We start from the raw sequence: 22,325 nt of genomic DNA on the forward strand, positions 1-22,325 counted from the left end.
GCATTCTGGGGTCGGTCTCGGCACGGTTATCATTTTAGCTTTTTGATTGGTCGTTTGGTTTGGCCGCGCTTTTTGAAAACTGTTACCCTATAACCTTGTTATCTAGTATTATGTGTTATTTAATATTGCAAATATTCAAATTGCAATGCCTATTTATTATTTATGATACTATTATAAAGTATGAATATAAATAATCTTTAAAAGGGTTTTTACTTTTGAATTTTTTTAGGTAGCTTTTTAAATAAAATATTATAAGTCAAAAAGTATTTTAAAATGTTTAAATCAATGGAATTTGATAATAATTCATTTTATTCTAATAAGTTTTCCGAACAAGATATTTGTAACTGGATTCATGGTAAAAATACTATTACAAGCTGGTGTGTGAAAACATATTAGAATGAAATGAATTATCATCAAATTCCACAAATTTAAACATTTTAAGAAACTTTTCGACTTATAATATTTTACTTAAAAAGCTACCTACAAAAAGTAAAAAGTAAAATCCCTTTTAAAGATTAATTGTATTCACACATTATAAAAAAAAAAAATAGTAAATATGCATTGCAATGTGATAATATTAAATAACACATAATGCCAGATAACAGTTTTTTAAAAAGCGTAGCAAAATCAAACGACCAATCAGAAAGCTAAAATGATAACCGGTGCCGAGACCGACCCCAGAATGCTAATATGCTTCCGGGCCAAGAGGAGGAGGAGGAGGGGGGTGATTCGTTTTCCTCTCTTTCTCGTCAGGCCTGACGATGCCAACAAATTGTCATTACTCACGACGATTTCCAATGTGACTGAATGTACTCGTACGTTTTTATTTTACAAAATAATATTAATATCACTATCGGTGTATTGTATTGGTATTTATATTCCAGTATGTTTTGTTGACACCCACCGTGTAAGAAGCTACGACCTGCGCCCGCTTCATCGGATAATTACCGTTTTTGTTTGTAAACACATACCTATATAATTGTTGAACATTTTTCATATGATTTGACAGTATGCGGTTTGTGCATGAAATTGGGCACTTTGTTTTTTTTTATATTACTATAAAAAAAGTTCTAACAATTAGGCGTATAAAATATTAAAGTATATGATTAATTGATCTCTAATTTTTTTTTTTTAATTTTGGAATAACTAATTATTGGACCATACGATTTTAGGAAATTAAAGTTATAAATATTCCTGTTATTATTTCCTGCGTGTTTCTGGAATTGTCGAGGAAACTAGTATACGCGTACTCTCTGGAACAGCCAAATTAATCTATTACTCTTTTGATAACTAGTTTGATGATTTATTTAACATTTTTTTCATCTTCAAAACCTGGACTTTATTTAATTATATTTAGAACATTATCTAAAATCTAGAAATGAATGCTTGTAAGAGATTTCTTGCAAAATTTTCATGTGAATCGATATGGGTCATTGATTTTGGGTTTGTCGCGCGTTTTTAACGCTTGAATCACCAAAATCAGAAAATGTGGTGTGACATATCAATTTTTACCAGCATTTTGCAATGTAAACGAAAGTAACATTTATTTGTTATTAATTATTATTTCTGATTTATTAACTCGGTTATTGTAAGGTTAACTAATAAAAAGGATAAATAATAAACTTAAGATACAATTGTAACTTTTATTGGCCGACTGCAAATTATGGCTCTAGATAAGTAAAAAATGTCAATTCAAAAGTGGAACTGTATAATTTTTTTATTTGTGTATTTTTAAGAATAATAATTATATAACTTAACTTCAAATTATAATTTTATTTTTAATGAGACCAACTTGTATACTGGAATTGAGCTTATAGTAATTTTATTTAATCATTTAAATAAATTGTATTATGTTTATTTTACAATGTAAAAGATCGAGTTAGTTAATCAGATATGACAATTAACAACAAATAAATATTACTTTCGTTTATATTACAAAATTCTGGTAAAAATCGATGTCAAACCACATTTTTTGATTTTGGTGACACGGGCGTTAAAAACGCGCGATAAACCCAAAATCGATGACACATCGATTCACATGAAAAATTTGCAAGAAATCTCTTACAAGCATTCATTTCTAGATTTAAGATAATATTTTAAAGATAATTAAATAAAACCCAGGTTTTAAATAAAGAAAAAATATTTTAAAATAATCTTCATTTGGCCGCTCCAGAGAGTACGCGAATACTAGTTTTCTAAACCATTTCAGAAACAATCTGTCTATTATCATACCTATCAAATTTTAATGGAGAAACATTATTAGTGATAACTGTTTAGTGTGGTTATTCATGTAAGTAAGTGGTTAAATGAACAACCACTACGTGGTTAGCGATTGAGAACTGTGGTTTGACGATTATACAGATTAACTGTTATGCTCCTGTTCCCATGACAGCTCTAAGCTTTTACATGGGCAGCATATGATTTCAAATACATGGGATATTAATGTACGAAAAACCCTATTTCGCGCAAGTATGTTTCATGTTATTTATTATTACCGATGCTGTCGACGTTCTCTTTGGTTATGTACCCGACGTTGTCCAAACTAAATGTGTGGTTCTTGCGACTAAAGTCTAGTTGCAAGTCGTTGTAACTGTCGTTGTCATCAATCGGCACGCTCATTTGGAGAACCTATAAGCAAAACACACAGTCGCGAGATTGAGTTAGAGATGATCTCATCACCGGTGGCGAATCGTCTAAATCCAAATCTTACCTGTACCTCGTATTCCTTCATGTTCGGCTCGATGAACACCGGGTCGTAACGTTGCGTGACGTACATCCTGGCCATCCTTTCTTTGTACGCCTTATACCTGGAAATCGGTCGAATAATGCGTTAATACGATTTTTAAATTTGTATATTCTTTATCTATTCTAAGGGTTTGACCTTACCTAGACCACGACACGCTAATGTAAATTATACCAGCGATGCCCAGCACCAGTATGAGGGCGGCCATCAGGATCAAAGTGTACGGGAATACGGTCCATTGGACATTGACGCTCGCGGCTTGAGTTCGAGTGACGAAGTTCAGTTGTTGCAAAGGGGAATGAATATCCGACGCGGTAATTGATAGTTTGTCGACAATCGCCATTGTTATGTTTGTGACGGAATCTTTGTTCAGTATCGATCTACATAAAAAGGAAGAAACTTGGTCACGAAACGTCAGTTTTTATTCGTTTATAGCACTAATAATATGTATTAGGTATTCGAAACGCTGCTGTGGTGGTGTAATTATCGTTTCAGATGCGCGAAACTGTTTTTTTCGCGCAGTTGTGAATCCGCGACGACCAAACCGGTTACATTTCTATATCTTAATATTGTATTGTACTGCATTCGCGTATATACACCGTTATTTAATTACCTGGTCACTCTGGTATTGTTTCGATCCAAAATCATTTCGCTGGCTGGGTCTACAACATAAAACCAGAAATCGGTCGAACCAGAATCTGTCTCGATGGTAAGATTGTCTTTTCGTCGGTACTGTTTTGCAGAAACCTTCTCACTGCCTACGATGAGCTGCAATTTTTTTTCTAACACGTCTATCAATTTGTTTTCAGACGACTTAACGACGTCTGGACGAGTGCCGTCGATCGCCATTACCATGCGGTTTTGCTCTTTGATTACGTTAATCTAAATGTTTATAATACGATTAAAGTAATATATAAGTACGGTTTGCGGAAGTTTTCAAGTCGAGATCATAATATGCAGGTTGATTATGTAGTAAATATTGTATACTCACGACTACGTGTGCTTGAGCCGTGTTGAAATCGCTAGGATTTGTGGCCCCTGGGTTGTCACGAGCAGTAATTACGAGTCTAAACGGCAAATCCCGCGATGGAACGTCGGTTAATGTCCTCAAAGTTCTTATGATCCCTGTTTTCGAATCGACCGCGAAATAAGGACCTTCCGTTGAGTTTTGATCCTCGTCGTCGGTCAATTCATATCTCACGTCACCCAGTTTACCACCGTCCAAATCTTCTGCTTTAACTTGCAAAACCGTGCTGCCTATTTCTTTGTCACTAGCAATGGCACCGAAGTACGCATTTTTGGCGTATCGTTTGCTGCTTTCCGGGTATACAAATGTAGGCACATTGTCGTTGATGTCGATTATTTGAATGTTCAGCTGAATCAAACAACGCACATCGATTACTCTAATTATTGTCTGTCAATGCTTCGGGAAAGAGGGATTATCGGTACATAAACTACTGCTTACCATAGTTGTACTTTTAGTCGGGTTAACGACTCCAGCAAGCGTATCAAGACGTATTTTCAGTTGATAACTCTCTGCGTGTTCATGATCTAATTTTGTATCTTTTAAACGCACTTCGCAATTTTTCTCAGTCGTAACGTTTATTGTAAACACATCTGTTTATATCCATAAAACAAAATTAGCATTAGTAGGTATATACTATTTTTGTTCTATACATTTAATATTTATGTTAATTCCAACAAATATTATGTTATTAATTAACATCACATATACTAATGCGATACATGTAATTTTATTGCAACAGTATGAAATAAGGTGATAAAAATGTATTAGAAAATAAATATTTATATTATTATAACGGTTACGGCATTGTTTATAATATTGCATAGATTACTCGAGTACGTTATGTATACTATTAACATAACTAAAATATTTTACCTTCTGAATTTCCGGAAACTATTGTACAAACTAGAGGATATGGTTGTGACGGTCTTGGGTGTACGACTGTGAGAACCTTAACCAAGGTACCAGCAACAGCCGATTCTAAGACTCGAGCGTTGTATGAGTCATCGGAGAATCCCATTCCTAATTCTGGTATCGGAGTTGTAACACGTCGAACAAATATTGTTACTGAAGTCACTGACGAAAGCTGTGGCTCACCCAGATCATACGCTTTTACATCCACCTACGAAATTACAGATTTACGTGTAACAGCACATACCAATTATTCGAATATTTATTTTTTAAAATATTTGTTACACAGGGTACGAAACTAATTATGGGTAAATGCAATTGAATTTTACTATTCCTTTGTTAAACCTAACTGATCTCGGTCCATTTAAAATACCTGATCTATGAAAGTTAGATGTGTATAGTTATATTCTTAGTAATCCATTTGAAATTTAAACGGTTATCACAATATTACAAATTGGTAAATTGAAAGAACTATTTTCATTGTAACTAAAAGAATACTAATTACAAGAATAGAAAATGAATTAAATATTACTTCGCGAGTTAAAAATTTAAAATACTATTTTTTAAGTATACGGGAATTTCAAAGTAAAATGATATTTAGGTTAGGTATTATATATGCGTCCTATCTAATTGTATGTAGATTGTAGAAATAGAATAGTAATAGTCATGTTAAGTGTCATGTCATAGTTAAGTTGTTACATAAAAAATATTTATATCTATTTTCCATGATTTATTTAAAAGTAAACAGAATAATAACACATCTAATGAATACTGATAAAGACATATTACACAATTTCAATGTTTAAATATATGAAAATACTTTTTAAACCGGGTATTATAAAATAATATCAATGAATTTACCTGGTATTCATTATCAGGTTCTTTCTGTAGATCTCCGCGTACGTATAGAACACCGAGATCAGGGTCTATGTGGAAATATTTGGTTGCTTTTCCACGGCCGCTTAACTCATAACGAACCTGAAAATTAAATTTTAGGTACAAGTCAGAATATTAAACTTTGTTTTTTAACTAACCTTATTTCCAGGAGATGTTCCATCAGAATCTGTAGCTAAAAGTGTTGTAACTTTAGTTCCAATGGCTACATCGTCGTCAAGTGTTACTGGTGACGGTATAGTAAGAAACACCGGTGGTATATCATTTCGATCTTCAACGTTTACAATAACTTTCGTTGTGGCACCAGGTGTATGATTAGGATTTTCTAATGTACCAATAATTAAGGTATGTTGACTGTCCTTCTCATAATCTAGACCTCGTAGTGTCCTTACAGTTCCAGTATTTGGATCAATACTAAATAAATCCGAAGGTCCTTGTTTTATCACATATGTGATTCGTTTTACTGTATCAGGATCATCAGCCTGTAATAAATTAAACTTGTAACTATAACATTTCGGGTTATATTACGAAGTCAATCATAACTAATTTCATCACATTAATAAATTATTCAAAAATAAAAAATAAAAATAACTTATGTCACAGAAAAATTTTTCTCTCGTGTTTTCAAATAATAAAAAATTGTAATTTAGTCTTAATAAACTGTACTAAAAAATCTATAGATTGCAAATATATTTAAAATAAAGAAAAACTAATTTACTTATAAAAAAAAAGAGTATCCTATTATAATGATGTTAATATTTTTTTTATAAAAGACAATTCTCTATTTCATTAAATATGCTATTAATATTTTAAAGGTAAATAAATAAGTTTAAATTAGAGTTGTAAAATTACTTACATGTACTTGGGTAACTAGGAAATCCGGAGCATTTTCTGGTACTTTGGCTTCATACACTGTTTTATGAAAAATTGGGATTTCATCTTCAACATCTTTAACGGAAACAGTTACAGAAGCAGTTCCAATACGTGGATCTGATGCTCCATCTTTAGCAGTCACTACAAATTTGTACTCCTGTAAAATAATTATTATTTTAGCTTTTTTTAATAATAAAATCTTTATAAAAAATTATTTATTTCTACTTACTTTTCCCCCTCATGATTTCCATCCTAATAAAATAGAATTTAACTTAAAAAAAAAAAATCTCCTGGTTTTGACGTAAATATAATAGAAGTGATGATATATCAACCCAGAAAAAACCATAATTTTCCCAACGAAAATTTATAATACTATGTTACGTTTATCTTATTTTCCTATATTATGGAAATACTCTATTATAATGCTCATATTAAAATCACAAAACCTACTCATTATCCTTTTTCATATAGACCTATAAATCTCCTTCCAACTTTCTCCAAAACTATTTAAAAAAATCCTTCTCAAACGAATACTGTCAAGAGTTGAGGAAACCAAAATATTACCTGACTCGATCTAGTTTTTGCAAAAATCATTCAATAATTCACCAGGTTTATTATCTGGTTGATAAAATTTCGTTTGTCCTGGAAAAATAACTATACTGCACCTGAGCGTTCCTAGATGTTTCTTAAGCATTTGACAAAGTTTGGCACGCAGGACTTCACTAAAAACTAAAATTTTTCCTTCCTAGCTATTATTATCTTATCCTTAAATCCTACATCGAAGATCGCTTCTTCACCGTACGTGTTGGTATTTCCTTCTCTTGTCCAACATAAATAAGAGTAGATGTACTCCAAGGCACAATAATTGCTCCCCTTATTTGCAATTTTTACAACTAAGATCAGAGTGGTGAGTGGGGTGCACCCTCTCTCCTCAAAATTTTAAGAAAATCTAAAAAATATTTTCATGGTCATTGCTGCAAAAGTCTTAAATTTAATTTTTTGGTTTTAAATTCGTATTTTTATTTTATTAGCTTATCTTACTGCTCATAAACAAAATTTACCATAGGTGGGAATACTGGGAATCATAGATACTATTTATAAACCTATGGATAACAATTGCCAAGTAAAATAGAGCTGCAGCTCAATACACAATATGGCACGGTTTATGTATTTCTAAATGGACCTTAGTAGTATCATCAAGACCTTCTACCTCCACAGACGTTTCAATTTCGTGTGATTAAACATTGTACCCTAATCTCTACGAACTGCTTAAAATAATTGCCATACTTCCTGTGTCAACTGCATCTGCTGAACGCAGTTTTTTAATGTTGCAGTGGTTAAAAACATATTTGAGAAACTTAACTTTAAAGAATCGTCTCGTTGGTTTATCGTTATTAAGTATTCATAGAAATATATTTTTAACTGATGATAATATCATATTAACAAGTTGTCAATAACAACCATATTATGGTTTTAGACAAGTTTGCTAATAATGTAAATACGTTATAGAGTCAAACGTTTAAAACTGATTATTTAGTACTTAATAGCTAATACATTGTATATACTCTACTACATTTAGATCATTACATTTTATTTTTTTGTTTTACTATATGATTATGCTTATAAATTTTGATCAGCCTCTCCCGAAATAAAATTCTGGATACGTGCCTGACTCAGATTATCCATTTTTTATCCATACACTAGTTGGTGACTTTGTCAAAGATATAGTTATGCTAATAGTCTGTCCACAACTTACCTGCTTCTTATACAAGAATCCAAAAATCTTTAAAACTCGGTACAAAATATGGGGAGTTAAAATGAATGAATTTTAATCCATTCACTTCGCCACGGAATATGCTCAACCCTTTTCCTCAATGATCAACCGCTTCTCCTGCTCAGTGTGTACGATACCTTGGTATTCTAATAGATTACTGACTTAGCAATCACACATAATTAACAAAACTCGAATACTAAATTACCGTTTTCGGTCATTTATAACTCTTAACCACATGAAACTCCTTAACAAACTTGCTCTACAAACTCCTACTTAGACCCATATGGAAATTTGGAATTAAACTCTGGGGTGTTCCAAAATGTATTTTGTTCAAATATTATTGTTCCATATTGTAATAGATTAAATAAAAAAATTTTTAAAAACGAAAAATAAAAATAAAATTTCCACTTACATTGTTCTTTTCATAGTCCAGTGCTGTGGCAGTACGTATATGTCCTGTGTTTGCATCAATTAAAAATGGTAGATCATCGGGTAATGAATAATGTACTATTGCATTTATTCCCTCATCTCCATCCACAGCTTCAACTTGGCCAACTGGGGCTCCATCAATACCTTCATTCACTGTAAACTCATACGGAGCTCCAATAAATTCCGGGTTTTTATCATTAATGTCACTAATTTTGATATTTAATGTTGTTGTACTGGAAAGTCCACCTTCATCTTGTGCTTTGATTAGCTATAAATTGTTTAATTTCACTGTCTATTATTAAGGTAAAAATTTAAATCTATTGGCAAAAAAAAAACTCACCAATTGATAACGCGTGAGTTCTTCGCGGTCTAATTTTCTTATTACACTGACAATTCCACTTTTTTCACCAATAGAAAACTGCCTTAAGTCGTTGCCCGATAAAATTGAATAAGTTATAGGGTCGTTTTCTGGGTCAATGGCTTTCAATGGAATTACTGTTGTATTAATTGGCGATCCTTCACTAACAGTCACTTCGTATGAAGATTGTGAAAATACTGGAGATTTAGTGTTGGGCCCAGCTATTACCATAACTTCAACAATACTTTGAGTATATAAACCTCCAGAGTCAGTTGCTTGGACAGTTATACTGTATTGATCTCCAGCCATCATTCGACCTGTAGTTTCAATCCATCCGGTTAATGGATCGATATGGAATTTAGTATGACCTTGATTGGACACGTGATATATACTGTAAGACACATTAGCGTTCTGACCTTCATCATTGTCTACTGCTTTAATCTTTACAAAAAGTTTATAATCAGCAAGAACTAATTAAATCAGTCAATTAAATCGTAAACATACTTGGACAAGTTGTCTTCTAGAATTTCCTGCTTGTATAGTGATCGGAGACAGCATTGGCATACGTGGAGGATTATCGTTTACATCTTTCAGGAATACTGTCATTGAGTACGGAATACTACCAGCATGTCCATTTATTTCTCTAGCTACGATCTAAAGATAATGTACATTCAATTGTATTACAGAATATAAATTGATCGGTACAAGATATCAAATTTTACTAAAAAGTGTTCGATATTATTTATATATGTAAATGTTTGTCTACCTGAAAACGGTATTTTCCTGGATTCGGTGGATCTCTATCTAATTTTTCTTCGTTAACATATATATAACCATCGGAGTCCACATTAAATGAATTAGTGGTAAGTTCAAATGAGTACGATACTTTAGGATCATTCGGACCCTGTTAAAATTACGCAATATTTAAGTATAACATTTTTTAACAAAGCGGTAATTAATAGTTACTAAATATCAGTATGAATTAATTTAACATTCTAGGTTTTACTTACTAAATCATCATCGGTTATTGTTAAAACAATTGGGTGTCCATTTTTATCTAAGACCTTTGTACCAATAGGTGAATTTTCTTCAACAAATCCATATCCTTCATCGATAGCAGAACTATGAATTATAGGTGGATTGATATCAACGGGTTTTACATCTATGTATAGTTTAGCTGTAGTTGATCTATGGTTAGACGATTCTTCTTCAGCCTTAAACATGAACAGTGATTTTTATACAGACATTAATGTTTTATATAAATAAAAGTTTTATGACTTACCTTGACAGTAATTGAAAATCTTTTTGTTAAACTTGTATCTACTGCTTTGATTTGTTTTACTGTACCGAACTGAGGATCAATAGTGAAATATTCAGTGTAGTACGATGGTGAGCCATCAATAAACGAATACTTGATGGGGTAATTCAATGAATCCATATCTACAGCTTGTATTTTTTCTGGTTTTATTGTAAGGACTCCGGAATTCACACCACTAGCAACCTTTAAAGAAACATAAATAATCGTTTTATTAAGGTACCTATGTTTATAGTATATTTATAAAATCAACATTGAAAATGTATGAATATTTCTTTTCGCTTTTTTTTGTAGATATAATATTATACAAAAATTATTTACATAAATCACAGATAAAATAATTTTAAAATATTCATCAATAAAATTCAAAATATTATTTTTTTTAATAGAGATGAAAATAGTGCTTGTTTAAATAAATATATTGTTGGATATTGATAGGTTAAAAAGTTAAAACAAATTTATCATAATAATAGGTTTCATTATTTTAGTTTCTTTATCAAAATCAACACATACCTTTATTATTTTTTATTATTATCTAAATAACAAAATGTATAACTAGTTTTAGATTAATAAACTATTAATTAATAAACTGCTTCAAGACAGAACTAATTACAAGTAATTATTAAAATTAATTTAATAACTACTTTTTTCCAGTCTTTAAATTCGAAAGATTTTCAAATTATAGCGAAAACTATATAACCAGGTAACTATGATAATATACAAATGTTTAGCCACGTTTTCATAAATTTAATGCATTCTACTATTTCTGAATAGTATATATTAGCATTTATAACTATAAGCCATAAATATTTTAAAAATTCGACAGTAAATCACAGTTGAAAAAAACTATTTTTATTGACATCGCTACTACTTATTCCATGTAGACGAGTTGTATTATGGTTTGAATGAAACCTGCAGGCAACTGGAAAACCGGTTAAGCGTTTAATGCACAACTCTCTCCTATGAATGAAATAACCAATACGTAGTATGTTAATATACTGTATTGGTCATTTTGATTTTTATGGCAGAAATTTAACACAACTTAAACATTATTTTAGGTTATTTAGATAATACATAATTGGTTAAATGCTCTTCTCGATTATCGTCAGTATCTAATAATAATTACTCACAGTGGTATAGTATTCTGGATTTATACATGCTCCGTCTTGAACTGTACATCCTTGATAGTTGAATGACGGATCCTGGTCGTCTTCATCTTTTACCATCACTGTAAGTGTTGTAGTCGAAGTTAGTCTATCGTCAGCGTTTTTGGCTCGGTCCTGAAATCATATTGATATTGTTGCGATCAAAACTATATCAGCATTATTTTACAGGACAAAATTAGATGGTATACCGACCGGTGAAGGGTATAAATAAATAGGGCCAACGTCAAACTCCATTGCTTGTCCTAAGGCGTAAGAAATATACCAACTAAATACAATAAAATAACGATCCATTGCGAAACATTTAAGAATATTTGTACACAATACGCGCATTTGAAACGTGTCTGAACTCTGCGACCGTCGTTAGTTTGTTATAGATGTGCCATATGTAATGACTGTATTTGTAAATTACGAGTAAGCTGTGCGTATGTGTGTGTGTGTGTGTGGTGTGCTCATGCATTTGGTTGCGTGTAATATTCAAATATAAAAATTAAACACAGCTATTACCTACCAACGACACCACGCCGTTTATCGATATTCGAATGTTCTAATTATTTGACACATAGTGGGAAAAAAAGAATAATAATTATAATATTATTATTCAGCATAGAATACAATATTAATCATACACACAAAATAAAGTATTTATTTTATTTGATGAAGTTAATGCATTTTAATCATTCTTATTCAAAAAATATATTGAGAAGATTGAGGTACAGTTTATAAATAGTAATGTATGCAAAAATATTTCGAAATTCAGTCACGATTAACAAAAAATTCGAAGAGTTACGAAATTCTATGTATAATATTTTATAAGGTAAACAGAAGCATATTATTCGCCTATTTGTTGAGAAGTATAACATTACATTTATACAAATAGTCAAACAATATAATATACGGGGGTCGAATAGTGAAGGCTTTGTGAACTATAAATGTCTTTTATAAGTGGGCTTATGATGTGTTAATAAATTAATAGGAATGAAATACTAAAATATTTTTTTTGAAATATAATTAACTTCAAGGCAAAAACTCTAAAGATCTGCTTTACGGATTTATTTCGACGATTCAACAACTTATCCAACCAAACAAGCCTAATAATTCACTAAGAGTATTGTTTAAACACAATTAAATGAACATTACTATATTACCTATTACCAAGGCTGGACATCAACGAGATAAAAGTTAATATTAAGTTAAAACGTTAAGTTAATTTTAATTAAGTTAATTAACTCGTTATTTTTTTTACAAATTAACTTTTAATTTAATAAGTTACTTTTTTTTAAAAAATAAACGTGTTAACTTTAAATTAATTTTATTTAAAAGTATCTAAATTAAGTTAATTTTAGCGCAAAGAATAATGCAAATTGTTAAATGAGTTTTTTAGTGTATTTATAATTTAAAATTTTAATATGAATTTTCTCTAGACGAAAATAATATGAAAAATAACTTTAATAGTCATTATATGGGCTATATTTTATCATTATATTTTTTTAATATTATTATTGTATAAAAAAACTATAAACCCATGGAAATCCTAAAAATATTATGTTAAAATAGTATATACCATGAGAGCGAGTGTCAATGGGGGATTAATCACAAAACAACTGTGGTATAATTTCCAATTTAATTTCATAAATCAACTAGCATGTGTTCTGTTCACATCTCGTTAGAATTTATAATATATTGTTATTAGTTTATTATTTTATTAGCTTATTATATTTCTGTGAAAGTTTATTATTTCTTTAATAATTAATTAGTTATTAATAGTTATTAATTAGCTAGTTAATACTTTTATGTATTATTTTAAATTTCCCCAGTAATTTTCTTGAGCGTAAAACAACTAGATGTATGGGTGTAATTTTTTATTTTTGCAAATTAGAAAATTTTAACTTTAAACTAAGTTAAGTTACTTTTTTTCAAAGTTAACTTTTAACTTAACAAGTTATCGAAAAAGAAATAAGTAACTTTTAATTTAACTTAACTTTATTATTTTAAAATAACTTAACGAGTTAAAAAAAAAAATTCGTTAACTTGCCAGCCTTGCCTATTACATATAATAATCCGAATCAATTTAATATTCATGATACAGCGTCAATGCTATATAACATTATGTATAAACGCACGTTCAATGCGTGTAACTTGAATTGTTCATTTTAACTAATTACATTACACGCAAATATTGTTTTAATCGCTATATTCACATTTTGGATAACTTCAATGCTCAATAATAATTTCTACTGGATTATATCTTGAGCATTATTAACATTTTTAAGTGTGGGATTGATGAGTCATATTTGTGAACAATTTACCCGTGGGGGATAACAGATAAGCTAAATCAGTTGGTGAGCGTAGGAGGTTTGTTTATGCAAGACATGGATGTATACTTCTGATAGGTCTTCGATAAGTCCCCCTTTCCTTATAGTTCTGTACGTTAAGGGAAGGGCATATTCCATCGGCATCGGATGAAATGCGTGTGTGAGTAAGAAAAGTACAACAGGTCTGCAAAAATACTAGTGGAACTAGAGCGGCTTGCTTAAATTGGACATTTCCACTTTGGCCTCGTAATTATAAACTCTACCGTGTCGTGAACGCGTAATATTATTTTCATAGATATAAAGGTTGTATAATAATAGTTTAAAAAATTCCAAAAATGAATTCTAGTTTTACACATTGGAATTAATAAAAAATGATAAAGAAAAATAAATTAAAGACTTAATCAAAATCTGTTTACTAATCAAAAATTTAAAAGAATAATCGATTTTTTTAAACATACCATTGCTTGTACTGTTACGAAATATTTTTGAACTTTTTCAAAGTCCAGGCCACTTTGCAGTACTATTTCACCAGAATTAGACGATTTCATCTTGAAATGTTTAATACCATCGCTAACTCGGCCTTTTTGGAGTTCTTCTTCAGGTACATTTCCAGGAATCACTGAGTACTCGACTAGAGCGTTAACGCCAGTGTCTGCGTCTACTGTTTTCACAGTTGCTACAGATGTTCCGACTGGTGTCAACTGCAAACATATACAATATGTATTAGTGTAATCTAATAAACAATACAGACTGAACAGAATACAAATAATAGTTATCAAGTGTACACTATACATACCTCAGGAACTGATACTTGATACGGTGTATTCAAAAACACTGGTGCGTTATCGTTAATGTCGGTTATGCGAGCAATTATAGGAATAGTTCTCCTTTTTTGAGTAGACCTCACCACGCACGTAACCTAAATATATATTAATCATGAAGTATTTGAACCGATAAGATTAAAAATGTTTCTAATTACTTGAAATACAGTATGGGACAAATTTTCCGCGTCTCTATCCAGTGGCTCAGTTAATTGAATCGTTTTCCCAATTAGTGCGAATGTTGCGTTATTTGTTGAAAATATTAAATCCAAAGATATGTCAGTGTAAGGATCTCCTATGATCGGTAACTCGGCCGGTTTAATTGGCTGATTAATTTCTGTAAGCGTATTAATTAAATGTTATGGAATTTTGTTATTAGTAGGGTTCTTATAATGTAGCATAAATATAAAAGCATTTATATTGGGCGAAGATTAATATAAACGCATTAAATCCTTAGGCATTTTCTATATAATAGTCGAGATAATAGAGTATAATTATTGTGCCAAATTTAGTAAAGACATTTTTTATAAAACTCGGACGCACGCGATCACTCGTATAAAAACGGTTACGTATATTTTCTTACAGAAATGCAAGTCATCCAATCATATAAAAAACCGCAGTCCTCGGATATTCCGAGTTTTTAAGTATTTTTAAACAGTTGTTGTCTGTATATTTGGAAAAAGCTTTCTCTTCCCGCAAGATTCGAATACAATTGTAATTCGTATTTGAAAATTTTCGGATGCACAAAGAATTGCACTATATAGAGTTCGTGGGAATCGTTTTAACGAATCATTAATTTAAATAATTTTAGACATACTATGAACGCGTCTGATAAAAATGTATATTGTTTTCTTAATTAAAAAAAAATTATTACAGAACATTGATAACATTTTTGAAAAAGTTATGAAATCATTAAAGTATCAAAAATACGGTTAAATGTACTCTGAGTGATTGGCTAATGTAAGTTATCAGGTCAAGTAGCAAAATCATAAAAAGTGATTGTAGTGATTGTCCATTGTATAAGGTGGCACGTTTAATTTTAGCATCATACATATCATGGAATAACTGCCAATAGCTTGAGGATAACGGTACAATTATTGTTATGATGAGTAAATCAGATACGTTGTTGTCATGATGTGTGTTGGTGACAATTATAAGGCATGACTAAGTATTTGGACCAAGTTCGCACGGTCTAGTTTTTATTAATTAATTTTAAAATTTTAAAATCGTTAGTTAAGATTTCACATTCAGAAACGAATTCAAAAACAAAAAATTTTTAAAATATTTACGAACAATTTCAATATTACCGTATTGTTTTTATATTTATTTTTTATTTATAAGTTTAACTAAATTGTGTAATATAACATTATATATAAATACATAATTAATAATACAAATTATTTTCATAATTTGTACAAATTATTTTCCATATATGGTAATAACCATAGGTATTAATATTCTGTGTAAAATGTTATGATTTATAATATATGATCTTAGTTTTATTAAAATTAAGCTGTCTGAGATTTTTGTTCACATAATTGCAGCCTTTTTCTCTTATAACTTGAACAAATCTATTGCCTCGTTGGTATATAATGTATATATTATATTCAATCAACATTCGTCACGCAGAAAAAAGTGAATCCTTTTATTGCCATAACAAATTGAATTATATTGAAAAAAAATACTTACGGGACCCTCGACTTTCTTCAACATCCAGTACAATGTTTGATTGGCCAGTTTCCGTCTCGCATAGTCCTAATATAAAATAAAACATTTGTAAGAATTTTTAAGAACACAAGAAAATTCGTAAGGCCATGTATAATTATATAGGAAAAACTATATTTTGATTATTATTTGTATTCTATAGGTACCATAAAACAGTAAAAACATGAATTAATAGTATCGGAATAAAAGTCGCATATTCATTAGGTACTTTACTAATAAGAAACATATTAATAACTTATCATTATTTTAAGTAAATTGAGCGGACTTGTTAATTTGTATTATGGAAATACATATATTTCAACAAATCAAAATAAAGTGATGAAATTGTTGTTTAACCATTAAATTAAAAGTTATTATTCTTAAACATAAATCTACATTTACACTTTTCGTTTAGAAGTGTTGTTATTCAACTCGTAGTGTTGTACATAATATAATACGTAAATGGTTTTCACACGAGTTCTACGACTCTGCTATATGTATAAACCGGTCGTCAATTCCCCATAAATGTTGTCCATAATATTATACAAAGGTTGTATATATTATTACATATGAAGCGACAATCGATTACATAAACCCACGAGTCTAACTAATTAACTCATTTCGATGAAGTATTGGCATATGATAATTTTCGAAATAATATATTTTTCAATTGTATAATATGTAAGTAAACAAACCCGTTTAATAATATGTGGAAATGGAGAAAATTGTCGCCATATAATTATTAGTTTTTAAATTTACGTAGCTATAGGGGGTAGAGCTATAAACAGTTTGATGACGTCAAACAATTTCTTCGGGATTGTTATGATGATATTCGTTTTATTTAGCTTGAATTGGTATAATAATACTGAACATAAACAATATTTAAATATTGAATAATAACAGCTATCTTGAATATTTAATGCAATTATATATGCTTTCTATTGCTAGTAGATAAGTTAAGTTATAGATACCTATCTTGATAGGAAATAAATATTAAGTAAACTACACCATAATAGACAAAATTACTACTTTCAGTTATACTATCTGGATGAATGCCATATATTCTACTATAATTAGTATAACCTTATAATCAAATTACTTGTTTTAGCTGATACGCCATGTCGGTATCCTTTGTTCAAGAGGAATAGGAACAGTAGCGGAGTCCATGTAGCTATAAACCGCCACCAATCCATCCTAAAACATAATAATATATATAATAATTAAATAACTGAACCATTATAAAATAATACACACGACGTGTGTACGACTATAAATAGGAGAAAAAATAGTTGTATAGTTGTCATTAGCGAATAAGTTCGAAAAGAAGTATTTTTATCACTTATATTCTATAATACTTTCAACATAATAAGCTTTTATTAATAATTATATATTTTTTTTTTTATTGTTATATTACCACGATTGTGCAAGTGAAACAAGACATTTCTTTTCCATTTGAAAATCTCCTTAAGACTGACTATAGTGAAAGTTCAACAACGCAACGTGTTGATAATAATACATACAATTATCCTTTTGTGTGTACATTTCCAAATTGACGGTGTCATTTTTTAAAATTAATTGATATAAAATTATATGACTACAAATTAAACAATTCTATTGCTTTGGAATGCAAATAAAATGACACTAGGCAATTAATAACAATCATTAAGATTAAACATTGAAAATGTTTTATTTATCTTATAGAGACGGACAGTAATTAGGTAACTGCATGTAGGTATTCAGGTTATCAGTACATATCGTTTTATTACTATATGCGTATTATATAATTTTCATTGAATACGTAATTTGAATTAAGCAAATATTCTTCAAATAAATATACAAATCCCCTTATTTTTGTTTTTTATAATCGTGACTAAACGGTATAGGTAGGTATATCAATGTACGTTATTTATAATACTGCAGTGTAGAGTACTAAATATAGCTAGCAAAAAAAAATTTGAAAAAAAAATAATATATATTTATTATTTTTCGTTCATCTCGGAATAATATCGTGTACTTTCTCGAATAATTTTAAAATTATGCAGTGCAGTATTGTGCATGGACAAGTTTGTTACTTAAACGGTATACGCACATAATAATATATATACACATTTTCGAAAAAATATGATTTTCAGATTTTCCATTGTTAAAGCATCCAGTTAGCTGCACAAGAACACGACTTAGATCTAATCAGATCGCTAATTATTATTATGTGCATGTATCACCCTAATTATTTTGTCAGTAATCTCGCAGGTATGTATCTACTTACTAGACGTACGCGTTATTCTATTGCAATTCGGTGATTTTTTTTACGAGATTCGTATGTATGTATGCATGCATGTGTGTGTGTATGTGCTTAAACCCTTCCAAGGTCATCAGAATTGTAATCCAATCCACCGCTATAAATTTTTTATAGCAAATGATATATTATATTGTTCTGAGCGTGTATTGTATTTACCTTCACAATACCTATGGACGGGATTTTAGGTCTGATACGACCGAGCGGACGGCACGACGGTCAATCGGTATTCGGGTCAATCATCTTGGGCGTTTAACAACTTGCCTTGGCCACCGTCACGACTCAACTTACATATAATTCTACGAGATAAACATTTACAAAGGTATATATACATGTAGATCAGTGCTTCTCAACGGGAGCGATATCGCCCCCTGGTTGGCGGTGAAGGAGTACCGAGGGGCGTTGAGCTCGTGTAGGGCGATTGGGGAGCGACGAGCTCGTCTTGGGCGATTAAGGTTCGGTGAACTTTTTTTCCGTTCAAAGCAACGTACTAAGATTTATCTGTAATTGTTTTCCGTTTATCGATTTCTAAAATAAATTTGTGATTCTGAAATATAAACTACATATATCAGAGGCAATACGTTATTATCTAATGAAGAAAAAAAGAAATCGACTAGATATCGTCAAAAGAGGAGACTTACGGCTTCATCCCACAATGTTTTTTAACCAAACGTAAAACAATTGGCTTTGAATCATCAAGCATTTCACTGATCAATACATTTCAAAACATTTAAATTATCCTTTTAAATTATATTTAAACATAAATTTTACTTTATATTTTTATTATATTTACATATATATATATATATATATTATTTATTATTCAATGATAAACATTTCATGTATACTATTTTTATTTTTATTTTAATGAAGTGAAGGTGAGGGGGCGTTGAAAAACATTTTGCTTCTTAGGGGGGCCGCAGTTTGAAAAAGGTTGAGAAGCACTGATGTAGATATATAACGCGGACTACCTAACGGCCGTCATAGCGATGAAAACGAAAATCGTTTGGTCGTGGGGATAGCACGACGTTTGTACGACCGTTTTCTGTTCGCTGAAAGCTGAAGTCCACTTTTACACGCAGCAGTTTGTACAAGGAATTGTAAAGATTGGATCAACATATTATGAATACATCATACTATTTCTACTCGGATTACGACGGAAAGGGTTATCACACGATTTGGTACTGAGTGTAAGACAGTTACTAGGCCATACGTTCAATTAAATATATTGATAAGTAATAGATTTGACTTCATGATAAGATTATATATAACTTGTACATTTGTTTTTGTAATAAATCAAATAATATTTTAATTTGTATGTAATTGAATTGAACTTAATTGTTGTTCTGTTTCCATTACTATATAATTTATAACGTTTATATCATAATCGTATGTAATTTTCGTACCTATTGTAATGCTGTTATCAAAATCTCCATGGTGTATATTCTATTAAGATAAAAAATAAAATATAACAATATGGTTTTAACTTTTATTACATATATCATAAAATACTTATATATATGTAGACTTATATAGATATGTGCAATGGTCGTATGTAAATGAGTGTAAATTATAATAAGAGTGAGAGCAATGGCGTAATTAGGAATTTGGTTGGGGGGGGACTATAGGTTTTATCAAAATCTGTACATCTTATACAGTAACCCCCTCACCCCACCAGAACAAAATTTTTAATAATTTTAATTTTAATAATAATAATAATAATAATAATAATAATAGTAATCGTAATAATAATAACAATGACAATAATCATATTATCACATTATAATAAATAAAAAAAATTATATAAAAAAAGTTTTAGGGGGGAATCCATCCCCTACCCCCCCCCCCATAATTACACCCCTGAATGAGAGTACTGAGTATATACAACTATCAATATGCGACTATCAGTAATAGAACATGAATTAAATATATACACGTATGTGTATATTTTATTTGAAATATAATTCAATATTATATCTACCAGATAGATTAAAAAATAAACAAAGATTTTAGTCCAAAATAATTATATGTATATATACATACACTCACAGATTATATTAAGTACAATAATATTTGCATATGCATACGAAATGGAAACTAAAAAAGTACCATAAAATAAATTATAATCAACCAGTGATCGTATGGTAACTTGCCAATATTACGTATCTCGCGTGATCCATATTAAAAAACATTTATAAATTATTTATAATTTGTGTAACAGTGTAATGCACATTCGAATAAAGTATTTGTTCAAAAATAGTTATCTGTTAAGCAATAGTCTGTTGAGGTTTGCCATAATGTGTACAGCGAAAATTGTTACTATCTATAGTGAAAAATTATATCTTATCATTTGTGTATTGGTATTATTTAAAAGTTTCAATATTTGCATTATTAAATCGTTTCTTAAGATGATGTAAATAACACCAATAATGAACGTGTTATGTGTACGTAGTAGAATATAGTACGTACATTCATGTTACACTTCTATTATATTTTAAATTATTTAACAATAACATTTCTTCCGAATGACTTACTCGATTTATATTTTAATTCTCTCTTGTGAGAATATTGGATATTAAACATATTATATGCAATCATACATTTTTATTAAATAAATTATCTAATAAGTTATTTGAATTTTTTTTTTATATACACAATATGTAAATGTGTAAATTGTATGTAATGTATGTAAATAAGAAACACTCTTTCAGTGCAAAAAGTTAGGTATATTTAGGTTTGTAACTAAAATAAATGTACCACGCTCTATTGTAAGGTGCAGTAGGACACTAATTGTACATTAGGAACAATAAAATGTGCTGTAGAATTAACGAACATGTGCACTTTATTATTATAAAAGACGATTTGACCGTTCATGAAATATCAATAAAAATAAATAAATTATAAACATGACAAATTGTTTGAATATTAGGTTAGTGAAACCGATGTTAGCTACTTCCACGTCTTTGGATTTTTCTGCTTCTCTAATTTGCTTCATCAGAATCAATAAAATAAGCGCGGAGAGTGTGGGGCGAAACCTCCTTGTAACATATATTTTATTTGTGCAGTTGGAAAAAATCCTTACAATAAAGCCTGAAATGTACTGTTTATCTGCCAATCTAATTCTCTATACTATTTAAATAATTTGAATCTTAAGTCCAACATGAGCACACATTCACTAAATAATTATTCACAAAATTAATGTAAAATAATTATAATGGAAACGAGAAAAATGAAAGTAGAACGATTAAATAACATATACAAACGTAATTTGACTTTAATTTTTGAAGAGATTGAAATTTTTTTTTTTAATAATTTAGAATAAAAATATTGTTATACTTTCTCTTTCTAAACTTATTTTAGAATATAATTTAAATTTAGTAAAACAGACTTAATCGAAAAGAGAAAACAAATAATGGAAAAAATTAAATTCTAATTAAATTCTAATATTAGAAATATCTTGAAAAATATTATGGATAGTAGTTTGGAACACATTTTTCAACAAAATGTTTACAATATAATGTGAAAATGATCAAACTAACACATTATTTTAGTATATTTCTAATTTGGATATCGAAAAAAATGAATTCCTTAACAATTATTGAAATTTGGAGTAAAAAATTAACAACAGAAAGCTAAATTTATATTAATCTTTCGAATTAAAAAATTAAAAATAAATCAAGTAAAACCTTTAGAAATTCTAAAAA

The 22,325-nt window shown here is 29.7% G+C and overlaps 1 protein-coding gene across 3 annotated transcripts in view; it reads right to left on the reverse strand.

Annotated features, from left to right (window-relative positions):
- The window catches only part of LOC112687760 (cadherin-99C), a 53,824-nt gene that overhangs the window by 2,396 nt on the left and 29,103 nt on the right, over nucleotides 1–22,325 (reverse strand). Inside the window, exons 2-23 of one of the 3 annotated variants that reach the window (XM_025560682.1) lie at nucleotides 17,425–17,519; nucleotides 16,311–16,376; nucleotides 14,780–14,958; nucleotides 14,597–14,719; nucleotides 14,259–14,501; nucleotides 11,453–11,602; nucleotides 10,290–10,508; nucleotides 10,018–10,221; nucleotides 9,774–9,911; nucleotides 9,512–9,661; nucleotides 8,990–9,448; nucleotides 8,633–8,917; nucleotides 6,430–6,603; nucleotides 5,714–6,055; nucleotides 5,541–5,657; nucleotides 4,644–4,890; nucleotides 4,209–4,360; nucleotides 3,735–4,118; nucleotides 3,357–3,625; nucleotides 2,887–3,123; nucleotides 2,717–2,807; nucleotides 2,496–2,628 (exon numbers count right to left, since the gene is read on the reverse strand). In XM_025560682.1, the coding sequence (XP_025416467.1) occupies nucleotides 2,496–2,628; nucleotides 2,717–2,807; nucleotides 2,887–3,123; nucleotides 3,357–3,625; nucleotides 3,735–4,118; nucleotides 4,209–4,360; nucleotides 4,644–4,890; nucleotides 5,541–5,657; nucleotides 5,714–6,055; nucleotides 6,430–6,603; nucleotides 8,633–8,917; nucleotides 8,990–9,448; nucleotides 9,512–9,661; nucleotides 9,774–9,911; nucleotides 10,018–10,221; nucleotides 10,290–10,508; nucleotides 11,453–11,602; nucleotides 14,259–14,501; nucleotides 14,597–14,719; nucleotides 14,780–14,958; nucleotides 16,311–16,376; nucleotides 17,425–17,518 (4,456 nt within the window). In that variant the 5' untranslated portion in view covers nucleotide 17,519. Of the gene's footprint in view, nucleotides 1–2,495; nucleotides 2,629–2,710; nucleotides 2,808–2,886; nucleotides 3,124–3,356; nucleotides 3,626–3,734; nucleotides 4,119–4,208; nucleotides 4,361–4,643; nucleotides 4,891–5,540; nucleotides 5,658–5,713; nucleotides 6,056–6,429; nucleotides 6,604–8,632; nucleotides 8,918–8,989; nucleotides 9,449–9,511; nucleotides 9,662–9,773; nucleotides 9,912–10,017; nucleotides 10,222–10,289; nucleotides 10,509–11,452; nucleotides 11,603–11,680; nucleotides 11,798–14,258; nucleotides 14,502–14,596; nucleotides 14,720–14,779; nucleotides 14,959–16,310; nucleotides 16,377–17,424; nucleotides 17,520–22,325 lie in introns of those variants that run through there. The other 2 variants (XM_025560681.1, XM_025560683.1) reach the window with 2 other exon arrangements.

This window comes from Sipha flava, unplaced genomic scaffold (assembly GCF_003268045.1).
Source record: "Sipha flava isolate LNK unplaced genomic scaffold, YSA_version1 35a_pilon_pilon, whole genome shotgun sequence".
Lineage (NCBI taxonomy): Eukaryota > Metazoa > Arthropoda > Insecta > Hemiptera > Aphididae > Sipha > Sipha flava.